The sequence below is a fragment of the Danio aesculapii genome, chromosome 22 (genome assembly GCF_903798145.1).
Source record: "Danio aesculapii chromosome 22, fDanAes4.1, whole genome shotgun sequence".
Classification (NCBI taxonomy): domain Eukaryota; kingdom Metazoa; phylum Chordata; class Actinopteri; order Cypriniformes; family Danionidae; genus Danio; species Danio aesculapii.
This window is the reverse complement of record NC_079456.1, coordinates 33603981-33621037: the sequence shown is the minus strand read 5'-3', so window position 1 is coordinate 33621037 and position 17057 is coordinate 33603981. Positions and strand designations below refer to the sequence as shown.

Sequence of the window (17057 nt, the reverse complement as noted above, 5' to 3'; positions counted from 1 at the left end):
TTTTTATTTTGTTTACAACGCTTCTTTGAGGAAATATGAAATAATTATCCTGCAAACATCTTGATGTCAAAAAAACATCAAACATGTAAAAACAAAAACAAACAAACAAAAACATCAAATGTAAATCAATTTGATGTCAAAACCTTGACATCCATTTGACATCCACACATTGATGTTTTTTGACTATTATAATAACAACACAAAAAGTATTATAATAAGTTATACCAACACAATCTCACGGCAATTCGTAACTTTTTGATTTAGTGGCTAATTCATATAAATTCGCACGATCTAATTCGAACGATTTACTACGACTTGCTAATCCCCCAATGACGATTGGGTTTAGGGGTGAGGTCCGGTGCCACGCCTCCTTTTTAAAATCGTACAATTTCGTACGACCGAACTTGTTCGAATTTGTACAAATTAGCCACTAAACGGACAAAACGTAAAATACTTACGTTTTCTCGTGAGATCAGGCTGGTTATACTGATCATAATGTTTTAGTTGCGAATTTTAAAGCATGTCAACATTTGGTTACTAGACTGTCCTTTAATCTTATTTTTACGTGTCTTTTGATCACAATGTTAGATGTCAATTTGATGTCATTTATGACTATGGGTTCTCTGTTGTGTTTATACTATATTTGTCCATGTTCAGCAGACATTATGCAATTTGTGTGTGTGTTGGTGTGTGAGAGAGAACTGCATGTCAGAGTGGAGCTCATTAATATTTACGACACAATCTATATATGGTCAATTATAAACCTGATTGTAGAAGTATTTTATAGAGTAAGAAATGAGCATATAAAACCATTTCCAGATATATTTTAAAGTCCACATGAACCGGAAGCTGCAACCGTTTTTTGTTTTCTCCTTATTATGACGCAGAGAAACAGAATATTAAATGAGAAAATATTAATCAGAATCAGAATCAGAAAGAGCTTTATTGCCAGGTATGTTCACACATACGAGGAATTTGTTTTCGTGACAAAGCTTCTACAGTGCAACAGGATTACAGAGACAGGACAAAAAACAGATAATAAATATATTTTAAAAAATAGAAGTAAGTAGTGAGTGCAAATATACAGATTGACAAGTGTATGTACATGTTTATTACTATATACAACGTTATATGTGCAGCTGTTATGTGCAAATTGGCATGTAAGTGTGTTGTTAAATAAGTGTATATTTGTATAAAAGTGTATGGCAAGTAGTGATGTTGGCTCCACAATTATTATCATCAAGTGCTCATGAGATGGATTGCCTGAGGGAAGAAACTGTTTCTGTGTCGGGCTGTTCTGGTGCGCAGTGCTCTGTAGCGTCGACCAGAAGGTAACAGTTCAAAGAGGCAGTGTGCTGGGTGTGAGGGGTCCAGAGTGTGTGTTAAATGAGTGTGTGTGGCTTCTTTCTTTCTACTGCGAGCTGATCGGATGTAAAGTTCTGGAAAAATGTGTGAAGAGAGTTATTACAACCTAACAGACTCCTTCTGCTCACCATTTCTGTTTGTGTCAAAACTGACAGCTGGAGGGGCGTGGTTAAGTGTGTTAGCCCCGCCCAATACATCAGACTGACCTAGTCTGAGAATTTAACTGAAAATAAATGGGAAGTGCATTTTCAGATTTCAATTAAAGATCACAACAAAAAAAACTATTTTTTTCTTTTATTTAATGACACGCACAGATGAATTCACCACAAAACTAGCAGTGCGAGCTAACAAAATCAATATGGTCAGTTTTGACTTCATGTGTAGTTTAAACCTCCCTAAGCCATACAATGTAGATATCAGAGAACAATTTAACTTATTAAACCAAGCCACCTTCAAGCAAATTAATTCAGAACATAATATACAATTTACGAGTGCAAAAACTGACATTTTTCAGTGTTTTCCAATGATGCCACACTGAAAATATGTTGATTTCTGCTAATAGTTAAACAAACTGGCATGACATCTTGTCCCTCTTTTATATTTGTTTTGGCTGTCATTGGCAAGCATTTCTGAAGTGTTTGCTCATTCCCCCTCCTATGGTCTATATTATGAAGCTCTGAACAAGAGAGGAGGACGTTTTCTATCTTTGTTGAGGATTTTTATGCAGCATGAGAGAGCTGGTGATATTAGCAGTGCTGGTCTCGGCTTTACACGCAGCTAGTCTCCCGAAAGACAGCAGCGTGGAATATAATTGCCAGGAAAATCAGGACAACAACGCTGTATTAGCAGCCGAGCAGTTCATCAATGCACATCACCACCATGGATATAAATTCAGGTTTGTGTCCCAGGACAGCCGCAGCGCAGAGAAGAAAGTGAGTTGCCTCTTTTTAAGACTCTTACTGGTAACACTTTACAATAAGGTTGTATTAGTTAATATATTTACTAACATGAACTAAGCATGAGCAATATTTGTACAGCAATTATTAATCATAGTGCAAACTTTTCGAATGCATTAAAATCCAAATTCAATCCTAATTCCCAAATTCATAACATGAACTAACACAATATTTTCATTAAATAACAATAACATAACATGAACAAATGCTGTAACACATGTATTGTATTGTATTGTATTGTAAGTACATGCATTAACTAACATTAACGAATGTATCTTATTGTAAAGTGTTCCCCTTTTTCTTTCTACATCTACAAGGCTCTATTCATGTGCAAATGCTTGTTTCTATGCAGGCTGATTCTTGCGAAGTCGTCTTTGGAGTTACCTTGGAGGAAACCGAATGTCACATTGTGAATCCCAAACCTTTAGATCAGTGTGACAGGAGACTGGAAACAGAGACGGTGAGCTGAACGTGATAATGAGCTTCAAGATTCTTTAAATGCTCAGCTTTTCATTTAACAGCCTTTCGATGTCCCCTTTAAAGAAAGTGACTGCCAAATGTAACGTGACCGTCTCCAGTTCTGAGGGGAAGGCAGCGGTGAAACGCTACAACTGTGACACCGAACCAGGTGCTGTAAACAAATCAATTAATTAGAGCAGTGTTTCCCAACCCTGTTCCTGAAGGCACACCAACAGTACACATTTTCAACCTCGTCCTAATCAAACACACATGAATCTCAATTTGAAACTTATGAGAACATTATGGGGCGTTCACACCAGGCGCAGCTTCCACGAATAAACACGTGCGTAAATAGACGCATGAGCATTTTATTCACTTCATTCGCGCATATAATTTGCTTCACATTAAACACGGATTTGTGTCATGGGCAGGTCTTCTGTCTGACCGGTGACTCTACTTTCTTTGCTAAATGGCTTACATGGATTTCATTGAGAGAGTAGGTGAGCTTCATGTGCTTTAGGAAGGCTGAAAAACAGCATAGATTCGTTTGGTGCCTGAGTAGGAAGCTATGACTGTTATTTTTTTCTTCATATTGTGATACAGTTCCTAGAGAAACGAAATATTAAATGAGACAACAATGGGCGTGGCTTGTTTTTAATACTGCGAGCTGATTGGCTGTAGTAAAGTAGGCGTTTCATTCACAAAGAATGGGAAAGGGGTTTGTGGAGAGTTATTACAACCTAACAGACTCCTGCTGCTCATCATTTCTGTTTACAGGATGTCCGCAGGGTTGTAAAGGGTAGTAAATAAAATTTGCCAAAATTAAGGACATTAAAAAGTATTAAAGAGCCCCTATTATACATGAAATAGGGTCATTTTTGGGTTGTAATTGTCTCCAACTACAGTCTTATACGCATGCAAGGTCAAAAAACACTTTCATGGTCTTATAATATGCATTTATTTTTACCTAATTATCCCAGCGATAAGTATCCTAATTATTTCAACGTGGCTTTACATGCGATATGAGAATATAGAGTTAACCTGATACAGTAAACGAGGTTACAAGTAACAAAACACAACTAAATACATAATCTGCAAGCTAGAGTAAACGAGGCAATAATTTTAATCACACGTACTTACACTTGTGAAATGGAGGAAGAAACTGATTCATGATTCACTGATCTATGTTCTGACAGTCTTTCTGATCCTTCCTTTACAAACGGCCGATGAAGTCTTCTTTGTAAGCATGTAGTTTCCAGAAGCACTCGAACTGCTCAAGGCTGGGCTATAATGCTGAGATTTCATCTTTGGGTAGACTGTCAATAATATCCATCTGCACAGCATGACTTCATTCGACCGGTGTGTGTGTGTGTGTGCGTGTGTGTGTGTGTGTGTGTGTGGCTTTTCTTCTGTGTTAGTAAGCGGGGCCACAGGTTTCAAATCTCCCTGGTTTGCGTGCGCAACTACTTGTGTTTCGTAGTCGCGTCATCACGAAACACCTAATGACTCGTTATCAAGACGACTCGTTTGAAGCACTATGAGTCGACTCTTTTATAGATAAATCAACAGTTTTAAACACTGTACACTTTCAGATTTAAGCCACTTAGAGCTGTGTTACACACTACATGGAAGGGCATTTTCAAAAACCCATAATATGGGCTCTTTAAAAATAATAAACGTCATCTGACAAGGTATTAAATTTTCTATTATTTTTTAGATTCATTTTCAGTTTGTGTTAAGTGCAGGCCTTTATTCTAAAATTTGCGTGGATTTATTTATATGTTGAGAGTAGGACCTGAGCAATATCATGTGAGGTGGTGTTCATTCGCGCGTGCGCTGAAACAAACTGGGTACCCAGCTGGCTTGCTGCCAACCATATAGGCGAGCTCGCTTTCGTTCATTAATTAAATTAAAAGATGGGGAAATGCACATTTTCGGACCTCTGGGTGGAGGACTCAACATTTAAAGACTAGATTAGGCCTGAAGTTGGCAACAGCCGCGAGGTTTACTGGCACGTCTGCAAAAAGACGATTAATCAGTGTCGGGCAAGCTAACTGAAAAATGTAGTGAGCTAAGCTATTAGCTACTCTACCTAAAATATAGCTCAACTACACTAAAAGCTACCCCCTGAAAAATGTTGCAAGCTAAGCTAAAACCTACATGGCAAAAGTAGCTTTGGTACATCTAAGCTATTTTTACAATTTTCATTTTTAAATCGAAGCAACTTAAATCCAAGTCAATCATATCTTAGTGATCAATAAAACTGTCAATGAAACATATGAGGCAGAATAGTTCAGTTCAGTTATTTACTGTAAATAATATGCTGTACTAAACAGAAACACATTATAGTATATAACAGCTAAAACAAAAAAAATCCAATAAAACCAGGTGTTACACATTTAAAATACTATAGTAATTTACAGTAAAGGGAAATATTTTGGAATAGGCATTACGGTATATATATATATATATATATATATATATATATATATATATATATATATATATATATATATATATATATATATATATATATACTAAAGTATTTTTTGAGCACAGCATCAAAAATTAAGTTATTGCATCTTAACATTTACTTCTCAAGGAATCCTGCTTCAGAAATAACTCCTTTCCCTCAGTCATCTTTCCATCAAGCAAGTTTCGGTTACCGCCAACCAGAGGTGGCAGTAACGCACCAAAAACTTTGTTGTCAAACACTGTAAAACAGGAAAAAGAAGAAATCTGCATTCTCGCCATCATATGAGTTTACTTTCATCGGCTAGACACCGGCCTCACAGCTCCGTGAACGTCGGTGCGGTCAATTATTGATCCGCGATCGGTAAATGTAGCTTGTGTGGACGCAACTGCGCTAGTTGACTAATAAAATAGCTTTGCTACTGAAAAGCTATTTGATTTAGAAAGTAGCGACGCTACCGCCACGCTACTGAGAAATGTAGTTAAGGTAGTTGCATCACTACTTGTAGCGACGCTACTGCCCAACACTGCGATTAATTTAACCTTGCTTGCACACAGCACCTGCAGTTAAACTCACAGCGGTTTATAATGACACTTTTATCGATCATTTTTTCCTGCAATTGACAGCAAGAACAAACATAGAAGCATTGTCTGATTGACAAGCAGAACCTAATTATGTTCAAAAAAATGTAAAACGCCAAATGGGATGAATTTACACCCCATTTCGAAAGTAAAACATACTCTACAAGGTAGTACAGTGTGTGGGTGAGAAGGGGGCAGTGTTTCAATGTGATCCGGTTATGTTGTAGTTCTGTGACTGCTGGTGTTAGTTGCTGTATGGTTAACAATTATGACAGGTAAAGTAACTAGGTTAATAAACAAAATATTAATCTAATATTTTGGGCATTTTTGGTGCGTTTTGGACAGCTTTTGGGCTGGAAAATGTCCGCCATTTCTGGCAAAACTGGTGGTAGCTTGGCAACAGAGCGCCGACATCAACATACAGAATCTGTCAGCACAGTTCAGCATGATTGTCTAACCATGCAGAGAATTCCAGGCCGAGAGTGATTTATAATCGTGCCACACCGTTCTAGGCTTAGTGGAGAAACAACTGTAACCGTACTAAACTGTTCTTAGAAGAGCAGCGATTGACGTTGACATATATAACATTGATTAAAAACTATGGACAAAGGCCCATCTTGATTAAGCCCTCTGCTTTACTTAAATGTATACGTTTTCTGCAATATGTTATTCCACTTGGAAAGATATTTTATTTACGCCACAAGAGTTGCAGCTCTAAGTCGCGCTGGTATTACATTTATTTTGAAGGTATTAAAAAGGTAGTGTCGCCTCACAGCAAGAAGGTCGCTGGTTCGAGCCTCGGCTGAGTGGAGTTTGCATGTTCTCCCTGCGTTTGCGTGGGTTTCCTCCGGTTGCTCCGGTTTCCCCCACAGTCCAAAGACATGCATTACAGGTGAATTGGGTAGGCTAAATTGTCCATAGTGTAGGTATGTGTGCGAATGAGTGTGTATGGATTTACCATTGATGGGTTGCAGCTGGAAGGGCATCCGCTGCGTAAAAAATATGCTGGATAAATTGGCGGTTAATTCCGCTGTGGCGACCCCAGATTAATAAAGGGACTAAGCCGAAAAAAAAACGAATAAATGAATGAAAAAAGGTAGTGAAAGGTATCAAATTCAACTTAAGAAGTTCTGTATATACCCTGGTTTAAGTGTGTTAAGTACGTTAGCCCCGCTCAATACCTCAGACTACCTCATACAGGAAGTGCTTTTTCAGATTTACATTAAAGACTACAAGGGCAAACTATTTGTTTTGTCCTTGATGACACGCACAGATGAATTCACCACAAAACTAGCAATGTGAGCTAACAAAATCAATATGTTTTTTTTATTTGTACTTTAACAGATACCACAATCAAGTCATGCAACTGCTATACTAATCTGCGTCTTGTATTTTGTTCCAGCTTCACATGAAGATCTTGTGAAGAAATGCCCCGACTGCCCCAGTCTTCTACCCTTGCATGAACCCAAGGCTCTAGAGAGTGTGAACGCTGCCCTGGCCAAGTTTAACAAACAATCCAACCACAAGTCTTACTTTAAACTGATGGAAGTGGGAAGGATCAGCACACAGGTGTCGTCTCTCAGACTTGGGTTTAGCTAAAATATTTAATGCAAGAGCAGTCAGAGAACACTCTAGCAACACTTTTAAAACACACAGCACTTTTTTTCAGAACTGTCAAAATGCAACTTCAGAATTATCAGCCCTTTTTATTTTTAACACAAGTTCTGTAAATTCTGTCATACGCTGTTTCCATCCTCTTGTTTTATGTGCATTATGGAAATTTGCAATGGTCTGCTTCCATGGTTGCAATGGTATCCATCAACAGTTTCTCCTTTGTGTTCTTGGAACAACTTGAGATTGAGTAAACAGTATGTTTTCATTTTTTGCTGAACTATCACTTTAAGACAAGGGTGTCCACACTCTGTCCTTGAGGGCCGTTGTCCTACAAAGGTTCAACCCTAATCAGACACACCTGGGCCAGCTAATCAAGCTCTTAATAGGCCATTAACTCAGCCTGTTTCCCAATTCCAACAACGCAGAGAACGTACTTGCGTTCTCAAGGAGAGCAGTCTTGCCAGGTCACCTCGGAAAAATGAACTTGGGAGACCGCTAGTACACACAACACGTCCTGTGAGAAATGAGGTGTTGCATTCTTCCTGATGGTCACATAATGAGAAACAGCCCCGGAGGGCCGGTGTCCTGCTGAGTTTAGCTCTAACTTGCTTCAACACACCTGCCAGGAAGTTTGTAGTATATCTAGTAAGAGCTTGATTAGCTGGGTCAGGCGTGTTTGATTAGGGTCAGAGCTAAACTCTCCAGGACGCTGGCCCTCCAGGACCGAGTTTGGATACCCATGTACCAGGCTTTCTAGAAACATCCTTGCAGGTGTGTTGAGGTAAGTTAGAGCTAAAATCTGCAGGACACCAGCCCTCCAGGACACTCCTGCTTTAAGATAACATTTTGCAATAAACAAAATAGACAAATTTAGTTTTTACAGTTTAAAGACAATCTTGCAGAGCAATTGCAGAGAATTAGCTACTCAAATCTTCAATTTCATCACAGAAAGTAAGGAATAGGCCCAGATCCACAAAACTGACATTTACTAAAACCAAAATCTGTGCCAAAAGTGTGTTTTCAGAAGACAAACTTCTCTCAAAACTAGTAGGTGGCAGGAGTCTACATTCATCTTTCAATAAGGCATAAGATAAATTCAATTATTTTCACAGCTTATTTGCTCCTCACAGATGAATTTGATGCTTTTATTTAGCACTTCTAGTTTCCAATTAAATCTCTTCTATATCAATCTCAGATCTGTGACCGTGGTGTAATTCTGTTGTATAAGGCATTACTGTGAAATACAAGACAAATGTTTGAGTACAATCCTTGCACCACCCTTTGCAACTGGTTTCCAATTGTATGTTAACAATATTTCTCTATTTTTTTAGTGGATGCCTATGGGTCAAAGCTACTTTGCTCAGTTTGCCATTATGGAGACAAACTGTACAAAAAAGGATGCTCCCCAAAACCTAGAAGCATGCAAGGCTTTATGTGGAGATCAGGCAGTAAGTGCACTACATGTTTATTTATCTAAATCATCCTTCAAATATTATATTTAATTCAAGACAGTACGGCAGAATCATTGGTCAATGAGACTGAGATTGTGGGCTTACATATATCAGGACAGGTTATGTTGGTTTTTCCAGAGGGCTTTGCTTATTTAAGTAAATGAAACACAAATAAATTGATCTTGGGAAAGACAGATCCGAGTCCTGCACAGTGGCCAGAAGGATTTTGAGCCATTCTTCTATCAGAATAATGTTCAGGTCACTATTGATGCTGGTGGCTCAATAATATTACGATCTGGTGACTGTGCAGGCCATGAAAGCAGTTCAACTTTACTTTCGTGTTCATCAAACCACTCTGTCAGCAGCCTTGCTGTGTGTATTGGTTCATTGTCATCTGATACATGACACTGCCTTCAGGATGCAATGTTTGAACCTTTGGGTTACATGGTCGTCTAGAATGGTTGGGTAGTTCTTGGCAATGACCCAGCGCCCATTTAGTATTGCAGCTTTTGACCTGAGGACATGTATTTTATGTCTTCGCTGCGCCTCACCCCATTTAGGGATCTGATATTCCAGTACAAAGTCCTACCCTTCTGGCTCTCTCTGTTTCTTCACAAAGATTGTGGACTCACCTCTTGGACTGACAGGATCCCCTTTTCGACTATATCTGGCTGATTTAGCTCAGTCTTGGTGTCAATAAAATGTGCATAGACCAGGAGAACTAGGAGAAGAGCAGCTTTTATCTGAGAGCGCAGTATTTAACATGTTTGTATGACTGTTGATATAAAGTGCAAATTATTGTTTCTGTGGCTGTCTAAAGCATGCAATTTTTTCTAAAACTGGTTACAACACATGAAAAGCAGTGCTGACCCTACTTCTAAAAAAGTAAAGTATTCATAGCATATTCATAAAGTATTCCAAATTTTTATGTTCCAGCCTTATTCTCGAGATGTTTCAGCAGCTTAATTGGAGTTCATCTGTGGTAAATTCAGTTGATTGGACATGATTTGAAAAGGCATACACCTGTCTATATAAGGTCCCAGTGTTGACAGTGCATGTCAAAGCACAAACCAAGCATGAAGACAAAGGAATTGTCTGTAGACCTCCGAGACAGGTTTGTATCAAGGCACAAGGCTGGGGAAGGTTACAGAAAAATTTCTGCTGCTCTGAAAGTTCCAATGAGCACAGTGGCCTCCATCATCTGTAAGTGGAAGATGTTTGAAACCACCAGGACTCTTTCTAGAGCTGGCCGACCATCTAAGCTGAGTGATCGGAGGAGAAGGGCCTTAGTCAGGGAGGTGATCATTAACCTGATGGTCACTCTGTCTGAGCTCCATCTCTCTTCTGTGGAGAGAGGAGAACCTTACAGAAGGACAACCATCTGTGCAGCAATCCACCAATCAGGCCTGTATGGTAGAGGGGCCAGACGGAAGCCACCCCCCTCCTAGAATTTACCAAAAGGCATCTGAAGGACTCTCAGACCATCAGAAACAAAATTCTCTGATCTGATGAGACTCAAATTGAACTCTTTAGAGTGAATGCCAGGTGTTTGGAGAAAACCAGGCACTGCTCATTACAAGCCTAATACATCCCTACAGTGAAGCATGGTGGTGGCAGCATCATGCTGTGGGGATGTTTTTCAGCGGCAGGAACTGGAAGACTAGTCAGGATAGAGGGAAAGATGAATGCAGCAATGTACAGAGACATCCTGAATAAAAATCTGCTTCAAAGTGCTCTTGACCTCAGACTGGGGCGACGGTTCATCTTCCAGCAGGACAATGACCCAAAGCAAACAAATATCAATAGAGTGGCTTCACAACAACTGAGACACTGCTCGCTGCAGAGCCACTTGAGCTCCAGCGAGGGGGAGCTTGAGCTCTCGCTCCTCCTCCTATAAGCTGTTTTAATGCGTACACCCACCCCACCCCTAACCCCAACCCCCAGTGACATCACTCATAGAAAAAGTGCAAGGAAGGAGGAGCTGAAGCTCAAGCTCCCCCTTGCTGGAGCTCAGCTCTGCCCAAGTGGCTCTGCAGTGAGCACCACTTGCAACAACTCAGGTAATGTCCTTGAGTGGCCCAGCCAGAGCCCAGACTTAAATCCTATTGAAAATCTCTGGAGAGATCTGAAAATGGCTGTACATTGTCGCTTCCCATCCCACCTGATAGAGCTTGAGAGGTACTGCAAAGAGGAATGGGCAAAAATTCCCAAAGACAGGTGTGCCAAGCTTGTGGCATCATATTCAAAAAGACTTGAGGCTGTAAATGCTGCAAAACATGCATCTACAAAGTATTGAGCAAAGGCTGTGAATACTTCTGTGAATACTTATGCACATGTGGTTTTTCAGGTTTATTTTTAATAAATTTGCAACAATTTAAAAAAATCTTTTTTTCACATTGTCATTATGAGGTATTGTGTGTAGAATGTTGAGGAAATAAACTAATTTAATCCGTTTTGGAATAAGGCAGTAACATAAAATAATGTGGAAAAAGTGAAGCGCTATGAATACTTTCCGGATGCACTGTACAAGTAAATACAAAATATACCTAAACCTGGGGTTAAATTGAACAGTAATAACCCCATGTAGGTGCAGGGTGAAAAGCTTTATTAGGATAGTTTCTTTAAGATCTGTAGTTCTGAATGCCTCTCTTTCCCCAGAGTTATGGCTTCTGTAAGTCCAGTAAAGTTGGATCTGAGGAACCAGAAGTGGAATGTGAGATTTACGTGGATCAGGTATATATTTATACATTACACAGGAAGACCAGATCTCTCTGAGTGGAAAATGAGAATCAGTCCCCCTCCACCCAACCCAAACAGAAATAATTCAATACATATATTAAATATCAATTATGCAGTTGTCATAAAAGTCATATTACTGCAATTCAGAAAAACTATATCCATCCACAATTTATGACCTAAAACATTAACTAAAACATTGGAGCATATTCTTCCCTGATTCATCAAACTGAACCACAAAAACAACATTACAAACTGCCGTGAGATTGTGCTTCCTGTCCCAGGTAAAACGAGATATCTGGTCACCCTCTAATTAAAGTAATTGTCTCTTCTTGCTTTGTAATGCTTGTGCTCTAATGGTCTCCAGAACTTCACTCATCCCATGCAACACCCCGCTCAGTCAAGAAGAGACTGCAAATTTCATGACCACCGCCCAGGGAGCGTTCACCCACTCTGGCCAGACCATGGAGGACACTGGGACAAGGGTCATGGTCACAGGGGACATCCCGAACGTGGAGACAAAGACAAAAAACATGACCACGGGGGTCGTCCTGAACACGGAGGTCGTCCAGAGCATGCACATGGAGACAAGGACAAAAAACATGATCACGGGGGTCGTCCTGAACATGGAGGTCGTCCAGAGCATGCACATGGAGACAAGGACAAAAAACCTGGTCATGGTGGCCGTCCTGAACATGGGGGTCGTCCAGAGCATGCACATGGAGAAAAGGACAAAAAACCTGATCATGTGGGCCGTCCTGAACACGGAGGCCAACCTGAACGTGGAGACGAAGGCAAAAAACTTGATCACGGAGGCCGTCCTGAACATGGGGGTCGTCCAGAGCACGCACATGGAGACAAGGACAAAAAACATGATCACAGATTGCATCCCGAACACCCCTGTCCAAAAAGTCCTTCAGGGGTCCCAGAGCCTCCACCCGAGGGGGGTCGCCATGAATTCCCGTGCCACGGCTATGTAAAAATCCCCCCCTCTATTTATCCGATATGCCCCTTCCCTCCGCCTCGTCTGTGCAGGGGCCCCCCAGACCTCCCTCGGCCAACATCTTCTCCTAAACAGTAACTAAAACTGGAAAAGTTTATTGGATTTTCATCCCATGTGACTCAGTTGAAAGATTCAATCATTCAGTGTACATGTCTGCTGAATGTTCAGTCAATAAATATTCTTGTCTGACAAACACGAGTGGGTGTCAAATAATGATTTTCAAACATAGCTAAGATCATTTTGTATTGGGTAAGGCAGTTGCCAACATCAGCTCATTCTGAAAACGTAGCCCTATATATGTTTCTGGAGACCGCGAATTATGTAGCCATAATATACCGCTTACCTCCATATGAACAGCGTTCCCGCTGTTACCAATTTGTCCTGTTAGCTCGCCATGTACGTCAGCGGACTTGAGAAGCAGAGAGGAGTTGACCACAACAACGAGGTTCGAGTCTGGTGAAGAACGGTTCCAGAAAGCAGGTAAGACAAAAACAGAATCCAAAAAATAAAATGAACAAGTAAATAACAGGGTGAGAATGTGGTAAAATCAGAAAACGTGGTAAAAATCAGACGAGGGGTTTTCTATTTCTTGATTGCTTTTGAAAATTGTTGGTTGGGTTTAGGGAAGTGGGTGGGCGGGTCAATCGATAAAACTGGTTGGGTTTAGGGAAGGAGGAGGGTGGGTCAGTCATTCAGTCAGTCAAACAGTCAGTCAACAGCGGCCTCTGATGGGTTTATGCAAGAACAGCAGGCGTGAATGACACTCGTCAGAGAAATTTGAGATGTCAAAAAGCGTACCTTCTTGGACGTATTTTGAGGCCTCCAGAAATGTATATAGAGGTACATTTTCAGAATGAGCCAGGGTTGAATAATAATAATAATAAAAGATCTTCAGAGAAAATCCTATAGCTTTTCCTCTTAGTTCAAGAAGGCAGTGAGACCTCATGTTCTCAGAAGTTATGTTTTGTCCTGGGAATAATATTTTTAAAGGACCTGTTGACATGGGATTGAATCAGATTTAGATTTATAAAAACCCAAAGAATACAAACATAAAAATAAAAAAACTAAATCTGAAAAAATAGTTATGTGTAATAACAACGGAGTGACAGAAGGAGAAAGTGCTGAACTACTGAACTGTATTGAATACTTTATATATTAGAATTTTTTGGTGCTGGCAGCCTAAAGACGCCTCTCATATGGAGAATGAAGTCACATGCATTGCTAAAGTGTGTGTCTCACAGACTTTAATAGAGTGTAAAAATCTTGATGCTTCTGTGGGTCTTGTTTATCAAATCTGAGCTTTATTTTGTATTGGATTGGAGTTAGGTGATTGGCTGGGCCATTCTACAGCTTGATTTTCTTTCTCTGAAAGCATTTGAGAGTTTCCGCGACTGTGTTTTGGATCACTGACTTCCTGAAATGTCCACCCTGGGTTCATCTTCATCCTCCTGCTAATGTAGGACTGAAGCAGCTGATATTCGTTTACACTGAGGAAGGGCAGAGGGTTGTTGTCTAAGCTTTCACTGCCTTTCTACACATTTGTTTTCTTTGCATATATGGATTTATTTGGTTGTTACCAACATCTGGTGAAAAAACCAAGTCAACAGCACCTGTGGAAATATGTTTTCTAAGAACTAGGGATGTGTTCAATACAATTTTCCAAGAAAATATGCATCAAGAAACGTTGCTACCATAATGATAACAATTGCATTACAGCATTACTGTAAATCACCTAACATCTGTGTATTCCAGATCAAATAGTAAATATGTGCTGAATCGTCTCTCGCAAATATCTCCATAATTGTAAAACATGCTCCCTGTGCAAGCACAGACTTGTTATATTGACAGAAATTAACCATTTTAAAAGCACTGCATGTTATCAATGAGTATAGTTGCTAGCCATATCGGCCTAGAAAATACTTTCTTACTACTTATTACTTTCTGTCTTAGTACACAATCAGGGCCAGATTAACGTAAGGGCCCAGGGCCCATGGAAGAAGGGGGCCCTTGACTGGCTAAAGAAGTAATTTGCGCTATGACGCGGGAAACGCATTGCGTTATGCTTTCTCTCTTCGATAATGTTAAGTATTCCTTTCGGTTCGTGACGCTGGTGCTAAACTGGGTCCCAGAGTGGCTGGAGCCCAATCAGAATATTGAAAGCCCTGTTTTAATCACCCATAAGGGTGATCAGACGTCCCAATTTTCCAAGGACAGTCCCTTTTGGCACTACCGCAAGAACCATCCAGTCAAAGGTAGGCTAACCAAGCTTAGTAATAAAATTCAAACAGTCCTCATTATTGAGACACTTGTACTTGTAGTAACATAAGCCGGGATAGGCGGAATCATACTGAATGGACTTATAACTGTAGTGCCGTCTTGGCCGCGCGCTGGTTATGCTTTACAGTAAGTCTAACTGAACCAGTTAGAAAGCAAACTTTTTATGAATGTTTACACTGCCCCTTTTATGAAAACTACAGTAATAATCTGGAGCAATGAAATATTGGCGCTGCTTTCATTAGACAACATATCTGATGCAATAAATAAATAAATGAATCATTAAATGCAAGACCACAATAAGTTATTTTGGATATTAGATGCATGGATATTAAAGATACCTTTTTAGAAGGTAAAGAACCTTTTTAAAGGTAAACCCCAATTTAAAGTATTTATTCTAAAGCAGTAATTTAGGAAACATTGCAAATGTTTTTGTTTTGCTGATTTTTGCAGCCTGTTTGAACTTTAAAGTTCATAGTATGCCATTACTTAATTTTGTATACTTGCAGGTCTTTTTTAATAAAATAGAAAAATATATAATCATCAAATATAAATGAAATGGTGGAATATTAGATAATAATATTAATTAGAAAATTATTAATAATAACAATAATAATAACAACAACAATTTATGCATATATATATATATATATATATATATATATATATATATATATATATATATATATATATATATATATATATATATATATATATATATATATATATATATATATATATATATATAGACACACACACACACACACACACACACACACACACACACACAAAAGTTAAAAGAGGGGCCCTAGGATTTGCAATAGTCCCAGGGCCCAATGTGTTCTTAATCCAGCAGAAGAGTCAAGCTTTACATAGAAAAATAATCAAAACTCTTCAGTAATTTTTGAGATGCTAATGGTCTAATCCAATTCAATGATCTATGCTAAGCTAAAGTGCTCTCACCAGACCCGGAGAATGGCTGTATGGATTCAGAAATGGTCTAAAAGGTCTAAGAGTTTCTTTAATATCTTTATATACATTCACATTTAGTTATTTAGCACTTCAATGTATTTGTACTTTTACTGGTAGTGTAAAACATTAAAAACTGCTTTTATCCTAGCGGAAATAAAACAAAAGAAGAACAAATATTACAGGAAATACTGTGAAAAATTCCTGAATCTGTTTAACATAATTTGGGAAATATTTGAAAAAGAAAAATCACAGGAGGGCGAATAATTCTGACTTCAACTGTACATACATATTATGATCAGCATCAGTATTTTACACACACAATCTAATTTTTCTGACAATATCCACCCCATTTTAAGTTTTACTGAATCCACCAAATGCCAGATTCATTAGGACTATATAAGAATAACAACATGCATTATACAACTATGTCTGAAAACCAGTTTGTTTACAACTAACCACAATACATGGAAACATTCAAGAATTATCAGTTTGCAGTGGACTTTATCAATAATATGACCCCGTAATCATATGAAAGGTTGTGTTCACAACTTCTCTACAACGTGATATTGACCTTTCAGAAACATCACAGTCCACAGGTCCACATGTGTGGCACAATGTTTACACAGAGGCCGTGACATAAAGTTTACATTCTAGAAAACAGGCAAAAAGAGGGAATTAAAACATTATAATAACAAAACGGGAATTAACATTTGTGTTCAAGATTTTATTTTAGCACTGAGGTCAATGACATTTACATAAACTGGATTATATAATGACAAGCTAGAAGATTAGTTTATCTAAATAAATAAAAGATTTAAAAGAGGATCAGAGGACAAGGTTTTAGGGGTCATTCTCAGAAAACAGTGTCCTAAAATACAAACAGCACTAGTTATTCATCACTACTCATTAACTTAAACCTTAAAGCACTATTACAGTATAAATCACACACACGCACGCACACACACACACACACACACACACACACAACACACACACACACACACACACACACACACACGGAGAGTTCAGATGCAAACGTTTATGTTCTGTTAAATCACTATTAAGGCAAATAAAACAAACTTTTCATTACTATAAAAGTAGAGTTAGTGAAGCTGCACACAGCCTTAGAAAAAAGAAATTAAACACATTTGTAAACATAATAGTTTTAATAAC

The 17057-nt window shown here is 38.9% G+C and overlaps 1 protein-coding gene across 1 annotated transcript; it reads left to right on the top strand.

Moving 5' to 3' along the window:
• The first annotated feature begins 2020 nt into the window (after nucleotides 1–2020).
• Nucleotides 2021–12831, top strand: ahsg1 (alpha-2-HS-glycoprotein 1). Its single transcript, XM_056448408.1, has 7 exons — nucleotides 2021–2297; nucleotides 2674–2781; nucleotides 2865–2949; nucleotides 7237–7403; nucleotides 8780–8896; nucleotides 11558–11632; nucleotides 12003–12831. The coding sequence occupies exons 1-7, from the start codon at nucleotides 2094–2096 to the stop codon at nucleotides 12714–12716; spliced, it is 1470 nt and encodes a 489-aa protein (XP_056304383.1). The 5' UTR covers nucleotides 2021–2093; the 3' UTR covers nucleotides 12717–12831.
• Nucleotides 12832–17057: the final 4226 nt, after the last annotated feature.

Excerpts from the sequence above, each read along its gene's own strand:
- ahsg1 (XM_056448408.1), top strand. The coding sequence starts at position 2,094 with ATGAGAGAGCTGGTGATATTAGCAGTGCTGGTCTCGGCTTTACACGCA. Across the intron at positions 2,298-2,673 it reads GCCGCAGCGCAGAGAAGAAA|GCTGATTCTTGCGAAGTCGT; the intron begins GTGAGTTGCCTC and ends GTTTCTATGCAG. Across the intron at positions 11,633-12,002 it reads GTGAGATTTACGTGGATCAG|AACTTCACTCATCCCATGCA; the intron begins GTATATATTTAT and ends AATGGTCTCCAG.